At 49.1% G+C, this 18,956-nt stretch overlaps 1 protein-coding gene across 2 annotated transcripts in view; it reads left to right on the top strand.

Moving 5' to 3' along the window:
• The window catches only part of LOC132689747 (BOS complex subunit NOMO1), a 55,563-nt gene that overhangs the window by 27,541 nt on the left and 9,066 nt on the right, over positions 1–18,956 (top strand). The window contains exons 16-28 of one of the 2 annotated variants that reach the window (XM_078439963.2): positions 259–346; positions 2,283–2,346; positions 2,937–3,032; positions 5,460–5,678; positions 5,769–5,851; positions 6,964–7,123; positions 7,237–7,363; positions 9,046–9,159; positions 10,038–10,165; positions 11,123–11,264; positions 15,143–15,226; positions 16,373–16,483; positions 18,138–18,239. In XM_078439963.2, the coding sequence (XP_078296089.1) occupies positions 259–346; positions 2,283–2,346; positions 2,937–3,032; positions 5,460–5,678; positions 5,769–5,851; positions 6,964–7,123; positions 7,237–7,363; positions 9,046–9,159; positions 10,038–10,165; positions 11,123–11,264; positions 15,143–15,226; positions 16,373–16,483; positions 18,138–18,239 (1,518 nt within the window). The remainder of the gene's footprint in view (positions 1–258; positions 347–2,282; positions 2,347–2,936; positions 3,033–5,459; positions 5,679–5,768; positions 5,852–6,963; positions 7,124–7,236; positions 7,364–9,045; positions 9,160–10,037; positions 10,166–11,122; positions 11,265–15,142; positions 15,227–16,372; positions 16,484–18,137; positions 18,240–18,956) is intronic. The other variant, XM_078439964.2, reaches the window with a different exon arrangement.

The raw sequence follows: 18,956 nt of genomic DNA, 5'->3' as shown, positions 1-18,956 counted from the left end.
AGCAGGAGCCGTGTCCGCCACCAGGACCCGGCCCTGGGTCTGTCACATAGCAGGTGCTCAATAAATATTAGTTGATTGAGTGAAAAAGAGCATGTTTTTGTGGGAAGTTTTTGAAGGTTTTTAATTTTCCTGTAGTGCCCAACTGCTCAAATGATTAATGGGTAAAACAGATGACTGGTTCAGAAACAGAAATATTATTAATCATCTTGGTGTCTCCGTCTCCCCTAGTAAGTCATTGTATTGGCTTTGGTCCCTTAGGAATTTTATCAGGATGGAAATGGACCTGAGAACGTGGGGATTTATAACCTCTCCAAAGGAGTCAACCGATTCTGCCTGTCCAAGCCTGGTGAGTCTGGAAGGATTGATGGGCTCTGAGTCAGAGAAATGGAAAGGCACCTGAGGATCATTGTGAAGGGCTTTTTTTTCCTACCATGGTTCTTTGTGTATCAGGCTATTGATTTCGGTTGTGGTTAGTGTACCCCTGTGTTTCCGTCTCTTTCCTCTGGAGGGAGTGCTGTTTTTACAGAGAGAATTAGAGCTGGGAGCTAGAGAGTGTTCCTGGTCTCCTTGGGTTTGAGTTAGGTAGAGACCACTAGGTCATTGCCCCTTGAAAAATACTACACCATTGGGCAGTGATCCCTCCTTAAAAGTGATCTTTTTAAGATAAAATTTGGACCATCTCACACCTTGCTTAAAATCCTTCGGTGGCTTCTCTCCGTTTTTACCAACTGTACTGAGATAGAATTTGCAGACCATAAACCTCACCCATTTGCAACATACGAGGATTTTTAGTAAACGTACTGAATTATGCGACCATACACATAATCTAGCATAGAACATTTTCATCTTGGAAGAAGCATCCTTCGTGCATGTTTACAGTTAATCTCTGCCCCCAGCAACAGGCAGCCACTCCTCTGTGTTGTCTCTGTGGATTGGCCTTTTTTTGGACATTACTTACAAGCGAGGTCCTGCCATACCGGTATTTGGGCTGGCTCCTTTCACTTAGCCTGGTTTCGAGTCCTCGTGTCTTGAAGTTCATGTCGGAGCAGGTGTTAGTGGATTGTAGCTTTCCCTTACTGGATCCCATTGTGTGGATAGTTCACACTTTGTGTGTGCGTTCACCAGTGTGTGGCTGTCATGAACCATGTTGCTGTGAACATTTGTGTGCAAGTCTTTATGTGCACATCTGTTTTCCTCTCTTCTGGGTTAGAGGCCCAGGGGTGGAACTGCTGGACTCTATGGTCAGTTGATGTTTCCTTGTCTAAGAAGCTGCCGGACTGTTTCCTGAAGGGGCCCCATGTGCCAGTTGGTACTCTAGCCAGCAGTGCACGGCGGTTCCTGTTTGCCCACATGTTCACACCATTCGTTACTTTCCTCTTTGATTTTAGCCATCCTGGTGGGTATAAAGTGGCATCTCATTGTGGCTTTACTTTGCCTCTTCCTAGTGGGTAATTCAGTGACTTCTCTCGGTTCCCAAGGTGAAGTACAAAGTCTTCTCCGCTGTCTACTCGTACTTAGCACAACACCTGGCTTATAGTAGGTGCTGGTGCTCTGTCAATATTTGTAGGATGAAAGAATAAAGCGAATGGAGAAACCTAAGCATTTTTTCCTGCTGGTTATTGCGCAGGGGGTTCCTCAGTGTGATGAAAACAGCAGAGGCAGTTTGAACTAATTTCAGGTTTTTGTAGGAAGAATGTCCAAAAGGTTGGTTAATGATCATTTGGGGAAATAAATTGTTAACTTTGCTCCTTCCTGAAACTGACAGTATTCCTCTGGCAAACTACTTACACCCCTAACCTGAGTGTTTCCCTATACAGGCTCGTGGCATTAAAGTGTTCTCTGCGATTGTTTCGTAAATTTTTGGGCTTTGCTCTGTGCCCTGTTTTAGGAATATTTCTAGGAGGGCGGTCAGGCTGTGGTTATCTTTTGGATCTTTAATAGAATCTGTTAAGTGGAAAATTCTCGTTCTCATCTGCAGTGGAAATGTACTTCCTGTTCCTTCTGCACGGCCCTGTTGGCTCGGTTTGTGCAGATTAAACTACTGTGAGTTGTTCAATTATGGAAAATGAAATCCTGAGCTTGTGAGGGGCCATTAAATGGACCGGGTCATTGGAAAGAAGCTGTCACAGGCAGCAGAAAAGGCCTTTCTGATCCCATCATTGCCCATCTGCTGTGTGCTGTGTATTCAAGTGAGAGGCACTGCCTTTGGATTTCAGATGTTGGAAGCGCTCAGTGTCACAGACACTCTCCTCTGAAAATGACTTTTGCTTTCCCGGCTGCAGGTGTATACAAGGTGACCCCCCGCTCCTGCCACCGGTTTGAGCAAGCGTTCTACACCTATGACACGTAAGCTGGGTCTTCCCTGCCCCATGGTGTTTGTGAGCCTTCTCTGGGGTCAAGTGAGTGTGTGTCTTTTCTTGAGTTCTTTCTGGAAGACAAAAGGATTTTTTTTTTTTTTTTTTTTTTTGGTATTTTTAATGGAAGAGGTGAAGTTAGGTATTAAAAAGAATTTCTACGTAAGGATTTCAAGACATTTGGATGAATTATTGAGGAGATGGAGATGAGCTGTCTTTCCCAAGAATTCTGTAAGCCCAGGATGGAAGGATATGGTTTTCAAGTGCCTTAATTATCATCTTGGTTCAGTCTTCCAGCTCTCACCGATGGGAGTTGCTTGGACTCCAGTCTACCATTTTTCCCTTTGCACAAATGCTTGAGAGTTTCACCAAGAATCGGAAGCGTAAAGTTTTGGATTGGAAAATTAGTTTATTCTTTAAACACTGATAGGTAGTTCGGGAGGTCCCTCATCGCAAACTAGGAGCAATTTCGGTAGTATATTTCAGGGTCATAACGGTTGTGCCCCTGGAGGGCGTTGCTTGTGACCCTTTGAGAAGAACTAGGTGATGTTGCTAGTGTTTTCTTTCCACTTTGGTTTATAGGTCTTCACCCAGTATCTTGACGTTGACAGCCATCCGCCACCATGTCCTTGGAACTATCACCACTGACAAAATGATGGATGTCACCGTGACAATCAAGTAAGACTTGTGTTCTGCGGTGGTCTGAGCGCAGGAGGGGGTGGATGAGGGCTGGGGACTTCTCTAACAGACACTCTGAAAATTATTTTTGATTTCTTATCTCTAGGTATGTATACGAATGGCCTTTCTGCTCACACGACATACCCCATAAATTCATGGCAGCCTTCATCCTTTCCTTTTATGACTCAAGAATTAACTGTGGATGAGGGAGAGTCTTCTGACAGCTCGTTTCAGTGCCTTAAATTTCTGTGTGATGTCTCTACACTTCCTGTCTTTGCTAAAGGAAAAAAAAAATCTCTGGCTTGTTCATCGTATTTTATGTGTTTTAGCAAATTTGGAAAAATTGCCTATTTTCCTAGAGACCTTTCCTTGAAGGCTTGGAAAGTAGAGAGCACCTGATAAGTGAAGGGTCATGAGGGAGAAAGTACGTGGAAGGCAGACCCTCCCTGAGAGTCAGGTTCATGCGAATGTCCTCTTTGAGAGGAATTTTTGCTGTGCGGTGAGGTGTTAGATGCCCGACACTGTAATTTCCTCGAGAAATGAAAGAGTTTTTGGCAACATGATCATCATTGTGCCAGAAAGTGGAAATCTGAGTAATTTTCCCCCTCCTTACCTTAAGCGACCTCAACTGTTTGTCCGTCTTTCTGTCCGCCGCCTTTTCAGCTCATCCACCCCTGCACAAATGTTGAGAGTTCTTCAGTGCTCAGGCACAGCCACGGTCTCACGGGGGACACAGACAGTAGTCCAGGCATCACGCGCAGGACTGTGAGGTTGCACCTATGATGAGGGCTTTGAATTGGACCCCGTGGATGCTGGGGGTGTGTGTGGGGGGGGGAGGTAGGCCCTGTAGGGCCAGCCCGAGTTAAGGGTCTCAGCATTGTCGCACAGACATTGTGATGTGTTTAAGTAGAGGGATGGTGTTTGTGCTTCACAGAGATCCCCCTGGCTGCTGAGTGGACACACAGAAGAAGCCGCATGAGGCAGGGGGCGGAGGCCCTCGCAGGGGTGTAGGTGGGAGTCAGTGGAGGTTCGGCCAGATGCACGGTAGTGGGGCTGGAGAGCAGTGGACGCCTGGGGGGGCTGTCGAGGAGATGGAGTTGACAGCATGTGGCATCGCCGACCAGTGGGGTCAGGCGGGACGAGTGTCGGGGACGGCCCTCGGCCCCTGGCTGAGGGGAGTGGATTGAAGGGGTGCCCCGTTCCCCAGGGCGGCCAGGGGTCTAGGCAAAGGACTTGGGCATGTTCCTGGTGGGCCCAGGGCGCTGCCTGGTGCTGGAAGAGTGCCTTTTACCCTCCTCCTGCTTGGAAAGTAGCAATTATTGGTTGGACCAGTAGCGACCGTGTATTACCTTATTTTCAGCCTTTGTTGAATATATCTTTGAAACCTCGGAGGGGGGTTTTGTTTTGGTTGCTTGTGCTGGGGATTGTAGAAGATGCGTGTTTCAGCTGGACAGGACCACCTGGATCCCTCATGGGGATCTTGTGCTCCCCGGCTCCCAAACCGGACTCCTGGTTGTCGCCCTCCACAGACCTACCCTTTGTCCTCTTTCTCGATGGTTCTCGACTCTTCTTTCCCCTGCATCCGTACCCAGCCAGTCCACGTGCAGATCCTTGGCTTTGCAGTTGAAATATGCCCATCATCTTGTCCCTTCTCAGCACGCTGCCTCGGTACTCTGGTCCCATCCACTGTCTCTTGCCTGGATCCTTGCCACGGCCGTCCTGCCTGGCTTTCCTGTATGGGCTCTTGCTTCCTGCCTGTGTTCTCTGTGCAGAAGCCAGAGGCCTTTTAAAGTAGGGACGTTGTCATTCCTCCGCTTACAACTCCAGTGGCTCTCCATCCCACCCAGAATGAAATCCAGGGTCTGACACCTGCTCCCCCTGGACCCTCTGACGCATCTGACTCTTCCCTGGGTCCGCTGCCCAGGCCACCTCAGTCTCCTTGCTGTCCCCTGGGCATGGCAGGGGAGCTGCCCCCGAGGCTCCAAGGGCTTTTTACTCGCTGTTTCCTTGCCCAACACACTCCCCACCCCGGGAGCCCGGTAAAGAACAGCGCCCCCACGCTGCCAGCACGGTCTCCTTCCACGGTGCTTTATTTTACTCCCTTGTATTCAGTCTGACATCATTTTCTGTTTATTGTCTGTCTCTCCCCCCTGGAATGTGGATTCCACATGGTTAGGGAATGTCATTTGTCCTGGTTACTGGTTCCCTGGACCTACTAGATACTGCTACTGTCACAAAGAAGTTCAGTTTTTATTTTTTGGAAAGCGATTCGTTGATGCAGAACAGGAGCAGAGTGTGCCGCTGGGGTGGCATCAGAAGGCGGTCAGGCTTTTACTGACGGGTGACTCCTTCTAGAAATGTCCGGTTCCCACCGACCGCGGGGGGTAAGTGACCACGTGCTCTAGGCTGCGCCTTCCTTTCTTCCAGATCTTCCATAGACAGTGAACCCGCCTTGGTCCTGGGCCCCCTGAAGTCCGTGCAGGAGCTGCGGAGGGAGCAGCAGCTGGCCGAGATCGAGAGCCGCCGGCAGGAGAGGGAGAAGAACGGCAAGGACGACGCTGGGGAAGGAAGGACCAAACCCCCTGCGCAGGAGATGGTCGACGAGTTGCAAGGCCCCTTCTCCTATGACTTCTCTTACTGGGCACGGTGAGCTCTCTCTCTACGGCGTCCTCTCTTCTCGTACCCTTCCTAACCGAGGGCAAAACCAACCAAATGGAAGTATTTTCATTGTTTTAGGTCTGGAGAGAAAATCACCGTCACACCCTCCTCTAAAGAGCTACTCTTCTATCCCCCGTCCATGGAAGCCACTGTCAGCGGAGGTAAGTGTCAACTCGGTGAGCCAGTGACACATCTTTGCAGTTCACCGTTCCTTTTACCTGCATTTAAAAATTTATTTTGTGTGGATGTTACAGTGAAACCATCTTTGTAGGGCTCCTTATAATCCCCTTTGGCACTGGCACATAGCTGTTACCGTTTGGTGAGTGGCTGAGTGAATGGATCGTCTCAGTCCGTGAAAGTAACTGGTTATTTATTTATTTATTTACTTAGCGTTTATTTTTGATAGAGAGAGAGAGAGACAGAGTGCAAACAGGGGAGGGGCAGAGAGAGAGGGAGACACAGAATCTGAAGCCGAATCCAGGCTCTGTGCTGACAGCACAGAGCCCGATGCGGGGCTCGAACTAACGAACCGTGAGATCATGACCTGAGCCAAAGTCGGACACTCAACCGACTGAGCACCCAGGTGTCCCGAAAGTTACTGTGGTTATTAGAAGTTGGGTGATCTTTCTGAGGAAGGATTACTTTTTTCCCTGATGTTTTTAGTTTGTTACTGAAAGGTAGGTGAAAAGCAAAACCATCCGGTGCTGAAATGAGAGCTTTAGGCATCATATGTGTGAACTGTTGATGGTGTGTGTATCTGTTGGTAGGAGCGAGAGAGGGTCTTTTTGGGACTGGACAATTTAAAGTGACTGCTGGTGGGGTATTTGTCTTTTGGCTTCCAACAGTTTTCTCTAGCGTCATGGGTTCAGTGGATCCTGGGCATTTATGCAGTTTGTGCTTGGCAGGAGAGTGTATTGAATAGTGTGGCTTCCCAGTGGGCATCTTGTTTGGGGTCGTCTTCCCCGCCGGGTCCAGCTGCACGGCCTCTCCTCCACCAGAAAGGCCTTGTGACAGTGGAGAGAGGGGTAGTGAGAACCCAGCCTTGTTAGATTTGTGTGCTCACGTTCCTGACCATTGAGCAAACTCTTTCAGGAATGGAGGGAGGTGTGGGCCACCCAATTACTGAGGTTTCTGATATATATAGTGAACAGCCTCCTTTGGAACTAGGTTCATATACCTCAGTTTCAAGCCCTTCTTTAACGGGAAACCCCCTTCCAAAATGCCCCCATCCCACTGCAGCTAAGTCCCGTTCTTCTATTTGTTCCGTCTTTAGAAAGTTGCCCAGGGAAGCTGATTGAGATCCATGGGAAAGCAGGCTTATTTCTGGAAGGCCAGATCCACCCGGAGTTGGAGGGAGTCGAGATCGTCATCAGTGAAAAGGGGGCGAGCTCACCCCTGATCACAGTCTTCACTGATGACAAAGGTGCCTACAGGTAAGCCCGTGACAAAGCACATGTTTGGGAGCAGGTGTCCGTGGGGCCGGCGAGGCCTCCTGCAGGCGTGAAGCGCAGCCATCTCCAACGTGCTCTTGCTTTCTTTTGTTTAGCGTCGGGCCCCTGCACAGTGACCTGGAGTACACGGTGTCCTCGCAGAAGGAAGGCTACGTTTTGACTGCGGTCGAGGGAACCATAGGAGACTTTAAGGCTTATGCTTTGGCCGGCGTAAGCTTTGAGGTAACCCTTACGTTTTCGAAAAGTGGTTTTATTGAGTTATAATTGGCGCATGATAAACTGCACTTAAAGCATATAATTTGCTAGTTTCAACATACACGGGTGCACCCGGGAGTATAGTGACAGTCAGGCACCCTGCTCAGTGTGCTTGTACCCCTTGATACCCCCTCCCTCCCGATCTCCCTGCTCATCTGGTCTGCTTTCTGTCACTGCGGATTAGTTTGCATTTTCTAGCGTTTGACACAAATGGAACCATATAGGATGTACTCCTTTGGGGAGGCCTTCTTTCACTCAGCATAATTTGGAGACCTGTTGACTTTAGCTTGTTTGCCTACCTTTTGGGAAGTGCTTTAAACTCTCATGCTTAACTGTGTTCTGTGGAAAAGGACAGAATGTTCCTGTAGCAGTATTTGATGTCTCTCTCTTCTTAACCATCCTTCCTGGGAAGAAGTGTGTGGTGCCCGGAGTGAGTCTGGAGGTCCTTGAGTGTGAATATTTTCAACATAGAGGGAGGCTCAAGGAAAAGAAGGACAGATTACATCACATACAGATTTCAAATTCTGTAGCACAGGATGCATTTTTTTTGATAATTTTTTTTAATGTTTGTTTATTTTTGAGAGAGAGACAGAGCGTTAGTGGAGGAGGGGAGGAAAGAGAGGGAGACACAGAATCTGAAGCAGGCTCCAGGCTCTGAGCCTAAGGCGGGGCTCGAACTCAGGAATGGTGAGATCATGACCAGAGTTGAAGTCAGATGTTTAACCAACTGAGCCACCCAGGCGCCCCGACGCAGCATTCATTTTTAAAGCAAATTAAAAGACATTCAAACCAGGAAGAAATCTTTATATCATGAGAAATACCCAAGATGATAAGGAACTCCTAAAATTGATAAGAAAAAGACAATTTGATAGAAATAAGAACCACAAAGTATATGAAAAGGCAGTTTACAGAAGCAATACCAGTGGCTGATAAACTAGAAGAAATGCCCAACTTCAGAAGTGACTGAAGGAAGTTATCATCGAAACACTGGGATGTAGCTTAGATTTGCAGTGATTCAGACAGTATCCATTTTTTTGTGTGTATTTTCCCACGCATAGATAATTCATGGAACTGTAACTGGTTATGGCCGCTTTGGTGTGCAATGTGGGGGTGTCTTTCTGAATTCAAAGTGCACAACATCCAACAGTTCTACTCCCAGGAACAGAGGCAAACAAGTGCACAAGGAACACATGTTCCAGGAAGTTTCAATCGTCTCCTTTCCTATCACAGAAGTAGGTGGCTGGTCTTCATGCAGAGCTCGGCCGCCCCCTGCTTTAGGATGATGTGCATTAAGACACAGTGCGGTAGATATGTGGCCCGGCAGGGGAGGGAGGCCGGGATCCGTACTTGAGAGAAGCAGCAGGTGCAGAGCTTGGGCCACCTGCCCACCCTCCCTGCTGTAAACTTGCCAGTCGGTCAGCGCTAGCTGTAATGTTTGCACGTTTATGTGGGCGTAGAAGCCGTTCTGGAAAGCGACGTACCAAACTATTAACATTAGTTACCCCTGGGGACGAAGAGTAGACCTTCTGTCTACCGATGGATAACAATAAGAGAAAAACAACTCAGAAGAATTGCCTCTTGGCTTTTGAAATGTTACCTCCAGTGGCTAACGGAGTTGCCCTTGCTCTGCTGTTCTTTCTTGCCCCCAGATAAAGGCGGAAGATGACCAGCCCCTCCCCGGGGTCCTCTTGTCCCTCAGTGGTGGTGTTTTTCGATCCAACCTCTTGACTCAGGACAATGGCATTCTGACGTTCTCAAACCTGGTAAAGTGTCCCGTAATGTGCCACCTGCCCGTGTTCCCACAAGGGAGCAGGGACATGGCTTGCGTGACTTAGGTATCGCTTGACAACCTGAGAACAGAAGAGTAGTGTTGAGTGCTGCACGTTTCTTAGGGGACCAAATATAATTAGGGTATTGCTCTTACTAGAACTTAATGCTGCCGATTCTTGTTCCCTTCCGCACACACTTGTTTTCTGGCCACCGGCTTGTCACTAAGACAGCGTAATTAATTACCGTGGCCTCAGCGGCTCCTCTCCTAGGCATCCCTTTGTTTGACCACAACATCGCGTTGTTTACAATGCCGAGTCTTATTTGGTGGCTCGCTTGTGTTTGTTCTGCAAACCGTGTTCCCCATGATGGGAGGATGGCAGCGTTTCATTCCGGATGTAACCTGAGGCCCTGAGTGGTGGGGACTCAGCAAGTACACGTTAGCTGGCCATTCTGTGAGGCCTGGGTGTAAAGGGACTGCTCCAGGGACGTCACATGCAGGCAGCGAGGCGTATCTGAAAGGTCATGTGCTGTGCACTGATGCACACCCAGCCACGAATCTTCCCTCCGCTGCTTATGTACTGTGTCATCTCAGGGGAGTTACTTGACCTCTCTGAGCCTCAGTTTCTTCATTCATAAAATTCAAATTGATTTCTGCCTCGCTGAATTAAAGGCATGTGATGCCGGCTGCTATTAGAGTTGTAATTGCTTCATGTAACCATTTCCTCGAGAGGCAGAGTCACCATTTTTGTCTGCATAGGAAGCCCTGGGGCTCTGGTGGCCGAATTCCGGTCCCTGCTGGCTTTAGTCGCCCCGTGTGAAGCCATATGTAGATGGGGCAGCCTAGGTTCAGTCCGTGGGTGTCTCTCCACAGAGCCCTGGCCAGTATTACTTCAAACCCATGATGAAGGAGTTCCGGTTTGAGCCGTCCTCACAAATGATCGAGGTGCAGGAGGGGCAGAACTTAAAGATCTCCGTCACCGGGTACCGAACGGCCTACAGGTACGCAGCCTGCCTGTCCCTGTCCCCCAGGCCCAGGTTCTGGAGCCCCACTCAGACCTCCGTGACCCGGAGCCTTCACCCAGCCTGCATTCGGGTTTCACGTGGGAGGCAGAGGCGGTAAGAGACCAGGCCCAGAGAGTTTTGACGGCTGCCTGTTTTCTTCAGATCCCTCCAAATCAGCGATTCTGTCACGAAGTTCCTATTCTGAAATTGGCCTGAGAGTACCCATTTAGTTGCTTAAAAATTTTATTTGTACAAGAGCTTGAAATTCAAATTAAATTTTTAAAACAAGGAAATGAACTCACTGGAGTAAGGCTGCAGAATGTTGGCGAGAGTGTAAAACGTTCGGTTCCCCTTCCTTGTTTCAGCTCATCAGGTTTTGCGGTGTGTCAGAGCACTTCCAGAGATGGTTTACACAGATACTCGTACACGCGTACGACACGCCATACGTTAGCTCTGTTAGCTCTACGTAGCCGGAAAGGTATTCATACACACACTGTACGTATTTGTAAACAGTCGCAAGAGCGCTTGAGATGAAGATTGGCTGGTCAGAAGTTTAGGAAAATGGGCCATTTTCAAACGAGTGTAGAGAATGAGAAACTGTTTTCATTGCATTTCATGGAATGCTTCATTATTTGAAACAAAGCTTAATGAAAGCAAGGTAAAGTGGAATAAAATAAGGCTTGGCCTCCATTAATTGTAATTTCCTGGAGCGTCCGTTAAAACGTACGAGGAGAGAAACTGATGGCAGCGTTCAGGCAGGCTCGGGCCTTCAGCCAGGAAGGCCGGATTGGAAGTGACAAGGCCAGAACCAAATCCCCTTGGCTCATCGAGGTACACTTCCCCACCGGACTGCTTTGCACTATGAATTGTCAGTAAAGGCAGAACGCTTTACCTTAAATCCTTTGTGTGCTTCAGAAAACCCCGGGCATATCATGCTCTGTCTCGCCATTCTAGTTGCTATGGTACAGTTTCTTCTTTAAACGGAGAACCAGAACAGGGTGTGGCCGTGGAAGCCGTGGGACAGAACGACTGCAGTATTTACGGAGAAGACACCGTGACGGATGAGGAGGGCAAGTTCAGACTTCGTGGATTGCTGGTGAGACTGGACATCTTTTATTAGTGGGTGTCTGCACACTGTGTTGTTGACAGCTGCCTTGTGGTGCCTGCCCCCAGGACGGCTAGGAACAGGCTGGGCATTTGCTCATTGCTAGGAACAGGCTGGGCAGGGGGGTTGGGGCTGCAGGGTTAGGGCTCTGGAAGCATCTTTCCGTATCTTAACTGGCACAGCTTACCTTTCACGGAGCTGACACATTGGGTTGGGGTTTTGTGGCAAATTAAAGTTGGGAAACGGTGGGTTGGTGCAGCTTTTGCCTGCATCGGGTGGTCACGGCTTAAGCAGGGGCTCTTACGCCAAATGCCTGTGGGACCGGAAGAGACCTGTGAATTGCTGAAGGGTGCTGGGTGCACACGCGGGGCTGGTGAACTCGAGAGGGGGCAGCTGCCACTGAACCCCAGCTCCCTGTAGCCATGTGGGAAGACAGACTCGGGGCTGCCAGATCCTTTGCATTGTTAAAAGGGAAGTCACAAGTTTAGATTTCCGTGTGAAAGCTCCTGATTTCTAGGTGTTAACAACTAATTAAAAAAAAAACAAAAAACACAAACCCCGAACTTCTTTGTGTGTCCATACAACTCATTTGTCCTTCTCACTCCTCAATTGCAGCATTCAGTTTAGGGTTTATGGTGCTTTGTCCTCAGTTTTTATGTGTGCATTCATTCATTTGCTCATTTGGCAGACCTTACCTGTGTTCCATGTGGTCACTGGCAGGGTTGGACAGCACCTGCCGGACTGGGCCACTTGGATCCGGGGTGGGGCCCCTGGGCCCTCAGATGCACGGACTGGGTATTCATAGTTCACGTAGAGACAGGCACACATAGCTCCACAGACGGGTAATGTTTGTCCAAATCACATGAGCTCGCATGTAAAGCAGCTTGCCAGTTGATTTAGAGACGTTGGGGCAGGACACCTAGGTGGCTCAGTCGGTTAAGCGTCTGATTTCGGCTCAGGTCGTGATCTCCCGGTTCGTGAGTTTGAGCCCCATGTCGAGCTCTGTGCTGATGGCTCAGAGCCTAGAGCCTGCTTCGGATTCTGTGTCTCCCTCTCTCTCTCCTCCCCCACTCATGCTCTGTCTCAAAAATAAATAAATGTTGAAAATAAATCATTTGATAGGTTGGGGCAAAGCTATTCTTTCCCCAAAACAAAAATACTCCCATCCATTGTCCAGGACTCCCCAGTGTCAGATGTTGGGGTACCTGGGAGGCAGGTTGCAAGGTTTCCTGGTGAGCTGGAGGTGTTCAAGCCGAAGGAGGAGGACGGACTCGGGGGTGTCTTCCCTGGTTGTGCTGAGGACTGGAATACGTATGTTCTGATGGTCCAGCTGGATGCACACTGACTGGGGGGGCTCCCCACGCCCACTCTGCCCACTGCTCCTTCTCTCCCGCATGTTCTCACCAGCAGCATCAAGGTGACAGTTACCTTGCCATCCTTAGGAGTCCACACAGGCCTTCCTGAGATGCTCCTTCCTAGCTGTCCTCCGCTGTGTGGGAAGGCCCTGCCCCCAAGGAACATGCTGCCACAGGGACCTGCTCTCTGCTGTCCTCCAGGCCTGCTTCCCACAGAGAATACACAGGCCAGCAGGGGTGTTCCATAGCTTCATGCTGCCGCAGCCAGAGCCCAGGGAGAGGAGACATGTCGTGGGAGCCAGGTCCTTGGTCTCATGCGTTCAGTGCAAGCCCAGCCTTTGTAGTTTTGTCCTTTTTTAAAGGCTGTGCAGACGCCCTTCTGCTCCCATCTGCCTGGGTTTGAGGCCTGCCTCTGTCATTTCTTAGCTGTTTACATTCAGGCAAGGTTTTTTCCTTTCTGTATCTGTTTTGTCATCTTTGTGAGGATGAGCGTGACATAAAACAGGTGTAAGTATAAGTAAGTTGATACGTGTAGCACATGCAGTGGTCCTGGCACGGAGACTCAGCAAGTAGTTAATAAGCAACAACAAACAAGACTTTCCTCGAGGCGGTCCTGACGGTCACTGCCAGCTGGGGTTTCGGTGTGCAGCTTTGTGAGGCAGCAGTGTGAGACGGGGTCTGCGTGGGGGCCTGTGCAGGTTGGGCCTAGGGGAGCCTCCCTTCCCCTGGGTGGACTCTGTGTTCTCGGCTTACCTCCCTCTCACGGTTGCAGGAACACAAATTCTCCCCCCACTTCTGGGTTCCCCCAGTGTCCTGCTGGCCCAGACGTGCTCTCAACTCGCCATCTTCACGCGTTTTATTTAATTAAATCGAATATAGTTTCTTTCTCCAGCACAATAGATTTCTGTTGTAATTGATGCTCTGAGACACCCTCCCCCTCCTAATAGGTGTGAATTTATTAGCGCTCTCAGTGGGTTTTAGAGTCACCCTGGTGGCAGCCCTCGCCTTCCACCTGCCAGGCCACAGGTGCTGGAGGGACAGCCTTAGACGTTGCTCTGCGAGGGTTTGGGATTGAGTGTGCCCGTCCCCCAGAGGACACCGGGCTGGAGAGCCCTTGCTGAAGATTTCCTAGGGATTTTGACCCTAGTCAGGGTCCGGTCTTTCATTTCACCTTTCCCGGCACGTTGTCAGGACATCTGGGGCGAGACACCCCTGCCAGAGGCTGAAGGTGAATCCCCGAGTTGGTCGGCCCGGGTCCTGAGGGAGGAGGGAGCTGGGTGGGACGGAGCCGCTGCCCCGATGACCTCCCCGTGGCCCAGGTGCGTGAGCAAGTGGGCAGGACTGTGCCTTTGTCTTCCCAAGTGATTACTCATGTCCCTTGCCCTCTGGGCCACACGTGACCATTTGGAACTGAACCCCGTGCTGCCAGTCCTCACCGAGCTGTAAAGTCAGTGAATGTGTCAACGATTATGGCCATCACAGAGGTGTTCTCACTTTTTAAAAAACAATAGCTTTTTGTCTTTGTAAAGGTGCCATGTGGTCATTATAAAGTAGTTCAGGCAGCATATCCAAACAGGCAATCTTGAAAGGGCAAAAAAACACACCCTACAGCTATCAAAGCACACATTATTTTAGGAGACCAGAACCATATTATCCACGCTAGTTTAAAAATAAACAGTTGTATCTTAGGGTTGTCCCCCATTAGCTGCACATAGACACCTCTGACCTCGGCCTCTTGCTTTAGATCCTACCGTGTCATTAGGTCACTTGTGCTATTGATCAGAAATTGGTTGCTGTAAAAGTTTTCTTAGAGTAATGATTTATTTGGTAAATATGTACTCCTATAAATTTGAGCATTAGGATACAAAGTTTTAGGAAGAACAAATTTTTTTTAAGTTTATTACTTATTTTGAGAGACAGAGAGAGAGAGAGCGAGCTCATGTGAGCAGGGGAGGGGCACAGAGAGAGGGAGAGAGAATCCCAAGCAGGCTCTGCACAGAGCCTGTCACGGGGCTCGAAGCCATGAATCATGAGATCACGACCTCAGCTGAAATCAAGAGTCAGATGCTTAACTGACTGAGGCACTCAGGTGCCCCAGAGCAAGTTTTTTTTTTAAAGAAAAATTTCAAATCTCACTTCCCAGAAATCGTGTGCATTGTAAGCATTTGGGAGTTGTCATTGCAGATACCACACCCTGCGTGTATGTGGGGGGTGGACAGCACTATAAGCACAGTTTTGTCAAAATAAGCATATTTTGCTTACGATTTTGGAATAGGAAGCCAAATCTAATTTTCCTTGGGGACTGAAGGAATTGCAGACCTTGAGATAAATGTTCCTTCATCAGGGTGCTTTTAAAAGGGACTCTTAAGCAGGTTAACAGGCCGCAGACTGGGACCGGCGACGGGTGGAAATGGCGTCGCGGTCGCGTTGAGGGCCTGTGGTCAGAGCAGGCGCAGGTCAGGTTCCAGGCGACGAGCCCCTTTCGAGAGGCGTGACCCCTGCGTTTGCTTGCAGCCGGGATGTGTGTACCACGTGCAGCTCAAGGCAGAAGGCAACGAGCACATCGAGCGGGCCCTCCCCCACCACCGGGAGATCGCGGTAAGGCACCACGCTCCGCGGCAGAAACCCTGCAGTGCTTCTCTGGCTGCCTGCCTTTCATCTCTTGCCGGGGGGAGCTCTGGGCCCTAATTAAGGGTCCTCTTTGAATAGTGTCATCTTCACAAGCAGCATCTCCTGCGGGCTTTTAATGAGCAGCATGGCTGTCGTGAATCCAGAGAAATTTGAGCTGTTGTCTCTTCAGTCTCACTGCAAGCTCTGATCATTATCCTCCAAGTTGAGGAGCTCAGTGTCTAAGTGGCATTTCAGATCAAGGGAGGATAATAAAGACAACATGGGCTTAATTGGTGGTGGGGCCGTTGGACCTCCTTATATCCAGATGACCTTGCTTTTTCCATTTGGTGGGTGGAGTCTCTTGATATTCCTGATCACGACTTCGCTAATTGATCCCTAAAGAGGCAGCCCTCCCCGCAGCTCGTGGGAAGCAGCCTGAGAATCATTTGAAGTGAAGCTTTTTCCCCGTGGAATAACTCTTGCTTGCTAGACTGGAGGGCTTGGGTGTGATGGGGGGCTGCCCCTTGGTGGCTTGATCAGGGGGCATTAGGCACGAAGATTATGAGGGGTCAGGAGAGTGGTGGGCCATGTAGGACCATTTGGCTGGGAAGTGGATTTTCTTTATGGATGTCTTTATGGCGTCAGGCTGTGATGGCTGCATCTTTAAATTGCGTGTTTCTCTGCCATGGTGACTAACTAAGGCCAGGATCACGGGTGGTCATGGGGACCATGGCCCGGCAGATACGAAAAAGTCACAAACAGGAGGGCACCCACCCACCCACCCACGGGACAGCCATTGCTCAGCCCCTGATGATTGCTGCCAGGCAAGAACATCTTTCTCTATTTCCAAGAGAGGCCAGAAAACCTGGCTCTTTTTGTGTATGAAATTTCTCTCTTAAAACGTTGGAGAAGATAATTGAAACTTAGGGGGAAAAAATGCTGTGCTCATCAAACAAGTTGTGTCTGTGGGCCAGCCGTAGCCTACCTCCTCACTGTCAGTTTGTGCCCTTGGACTTGGTGAACTTGGCCCCCTTACTGAAGAAGTGAAATTTGCTCTGAAATAGCTCCTGGGACGTCACCCAGCAAGTTCGCCTCCCAGCTTCCTCACTGCCAACGCTCCCGGTCTCTTTCCAGGTCGGCAATAACGACATCGATGATGTAAACATCATAGTTTTCCGGCAGATTAATCAATTCGACCTAAGTGGAAACGTGATCACTTCCTCTGAGTATCTCCCTACATTATGGGTAAGGCCAGCTTCTTACTGTTATGGCCTTTTTGGCTCTGAGAAGCGTAGGAGGGGTCGTACTCTCAGATAACTTTGTTTAGCTATTCATAGAAATATAGCTTTGGAAGCTTTGTGGTACACACCTAATGAATGCTTAGTACGACCTAGAGTTGAAAGCAGAGACATGATTTTAGGGCACAGTGCCTTGTAACTTGTAGAATTCTGTCCAGCGTGAAGGTGTGGGTAGGGGACTAGGAGTCGGACAGTCTGAGCTGTGTCCTGCTTGCCCTGCCACCACGGGCAGTCACTTCATGCCCCTGGACCACTGGTTTCTCCTCTGTGCAACCCTCTTAAGGCGTCTTCAGGTTCTAACAAAATCTCCATGTCTACAGTTAATGAAATGTTTATATAAGGCCCTACGATCCCTTGAAAAATGTCAGTGAATTGCCACAAGGGTGTATTTTTCAGAGGCGCTTGTAATTTTATGTACAGTGATGTGTTTGACTTGGGAGAGAATGTACGCTTAGGTTTTAACTCCCCTCTCAACTCACCCTTCCTTCCAGGGTGGCAAGCATGTTGCTCGTGGGGGCCAGGCAGGGCAACACCAGGGTGAAGAGGGCTGGGCAGGGTGCACCCACCGCTCCTCGGCTCTGTGGGATGGTTGTCGTGTCGGAGCTCTGGCCCAGGGTTGGCATCACTTCCCAGTGTTCCAGAGAAGATGGAACTTAGAGTTATTTGAAATCACTTGATTTGTAAAAACAGGCAATGAATTGAGTTTTGCTTAGAACACTGTGTAGGGCAAAAGGACACATGTGTGGTCTTGGAAGTGACCCTTAGGCCTCCAGTCTGTGGCTTACTTTAGGCAAATTCCTCGTGACTTGTGTGTTCTATAGAAAAGTGTCGCCGTGGACCCTGGAGAGGGGCGGCCATGGCGTTCTTCTGTGGCGGGTGCAGGCTCGAGCCCCACAGCCTTCTGCATCAGGCGGGACCGTACCTCCTCACGTCCCGTTGCTTGTGGTAGAGAGAATGAGAACAGGCCAGAGAGAAAGGAAGGCTAGAAACAAATGACTGAACTGCTTCTGGAAGCAGCCTGGAAAACCAAATGCAAAATGGGAATGTGTCGTGCACTTAAGGAATACTTGTGGGGTTGAGGGTATAGCCGATGGAGAGGCAGTGCCACATGGGCCAGACCCTCAGTGACATGGGCTGAATCCCAGGCACCACTATGAATAAGTTGTGCGCCTTTAGGTGATGCAGGCTCTGGGCCTCCCTAGAGGTAATAATGATGCCTGTTCAGAGCCAGGATTGGTGACAATGTGTGTAAAGTGCCTGTCACTTGCCCAGCATATTATAGCTATATCAGAGGCTATTCCTTTTAACATGGCCCTCATACTAACTGTTATCATTTTGTACATTAACGTAAAGTCACTGGAATCAATTTTAAAATCTTCCATTTCTATGTAGGTCAGGGAACTGGAGGCTCAGGTGATTGCGGAACACATTATGTATTCCTGATGGGGGTGTCTGGTTTCTCTTTCAAATATCTGTGTTTCCAAAGATCCTTTTCCCCTGCAACAGATGAGCTATCCTGAGGATGAAACGCAGTGTTGGAAATGAAATGTTGATTATGTTTTAATTTCGAAAGTACATCCTGCTTTGTTTCTCCTCTCCAGGTAAAGCTTTACAAAAGTGAAAATCTCGACAGCCCAATGCACACGGTCTCCCTGGGCCAGTCTCTCTTCTTCCACTTCCCTCCCCTGCTCCGGGACGGCCAGGTAACTGATGCCCATGGCTCCCAAACAGTCCTTGCGTCTCCCTCCAAATCTCCCTTCGCGGAGACAGTGGATGTGCTCTCTGAATCAGAGGGGGGTGGGCTCTGTAGCATTTACTTCTGCTTAATTTGCTCTTTTCCTGTTTGCAAAAATAATACACATTCACGGCAGGAGTTGTTTTGGGGGGAAAACAAAATCAGATACAGTCCCATCATCTAGAAATAATCCTGGTCAGTGTGCTGACAGTGTCCTTTGGTCTTTTTTCAGTGTGTGTGTGTGTGTGTGTGTGTGTGTGTGTGTGTGTGTGTAAATACACACACGTGTATTTAGTTTAATACATACACACGTGTATTTAGTTTAATAAGGCTAGGACTGTTTGGTACATTGTTTTATAATCCGTGCTTTTCAGTGAAGAATACATCAGAAATCTTTTCCCCATCATTACATTTTTTATAACATGGTTTCTCATGGTTGCATAGCCGTCCATAATGTGGGAAATAATGATAATGAGTTTATTTAACTCAGGCCTTAACGGTGGACGTTGTTTACTGATTCTAGACTGTTTATTATCAGTTGTGTTCAGACAGAGCAGGCTGTTGTAGTTGAGGTGCTGGGAGCAAACTTGGCACAGAATTCGGTTCTTTTCTGGTGGGCTCGGCGTGCACCTGTCAGTAGTGAGCCTATATACGACGTTTCCTCTCCTGGCTTCTTACCACCTGC

The sequence above is a fragment of the Panthera onca genome, chromosome E3, assembly GCF_046562875.1.
Source record: "Panthera onca isolate mPanOnc1 chromosome E3, mPanOnc1 haplotype 2, whole genome shotgun sequence".
Lineage (NCBI taxonomy): Eukaryota > Metazoa > Chordata > Mammalia > Carnivora > Felidae > Panthera > Panthera onca.
The sequence above is the reverse complement of the archived record's forward strand: the minus strand, read 5'-3'. Positions and strand labels throughout refer to the sequence as shown.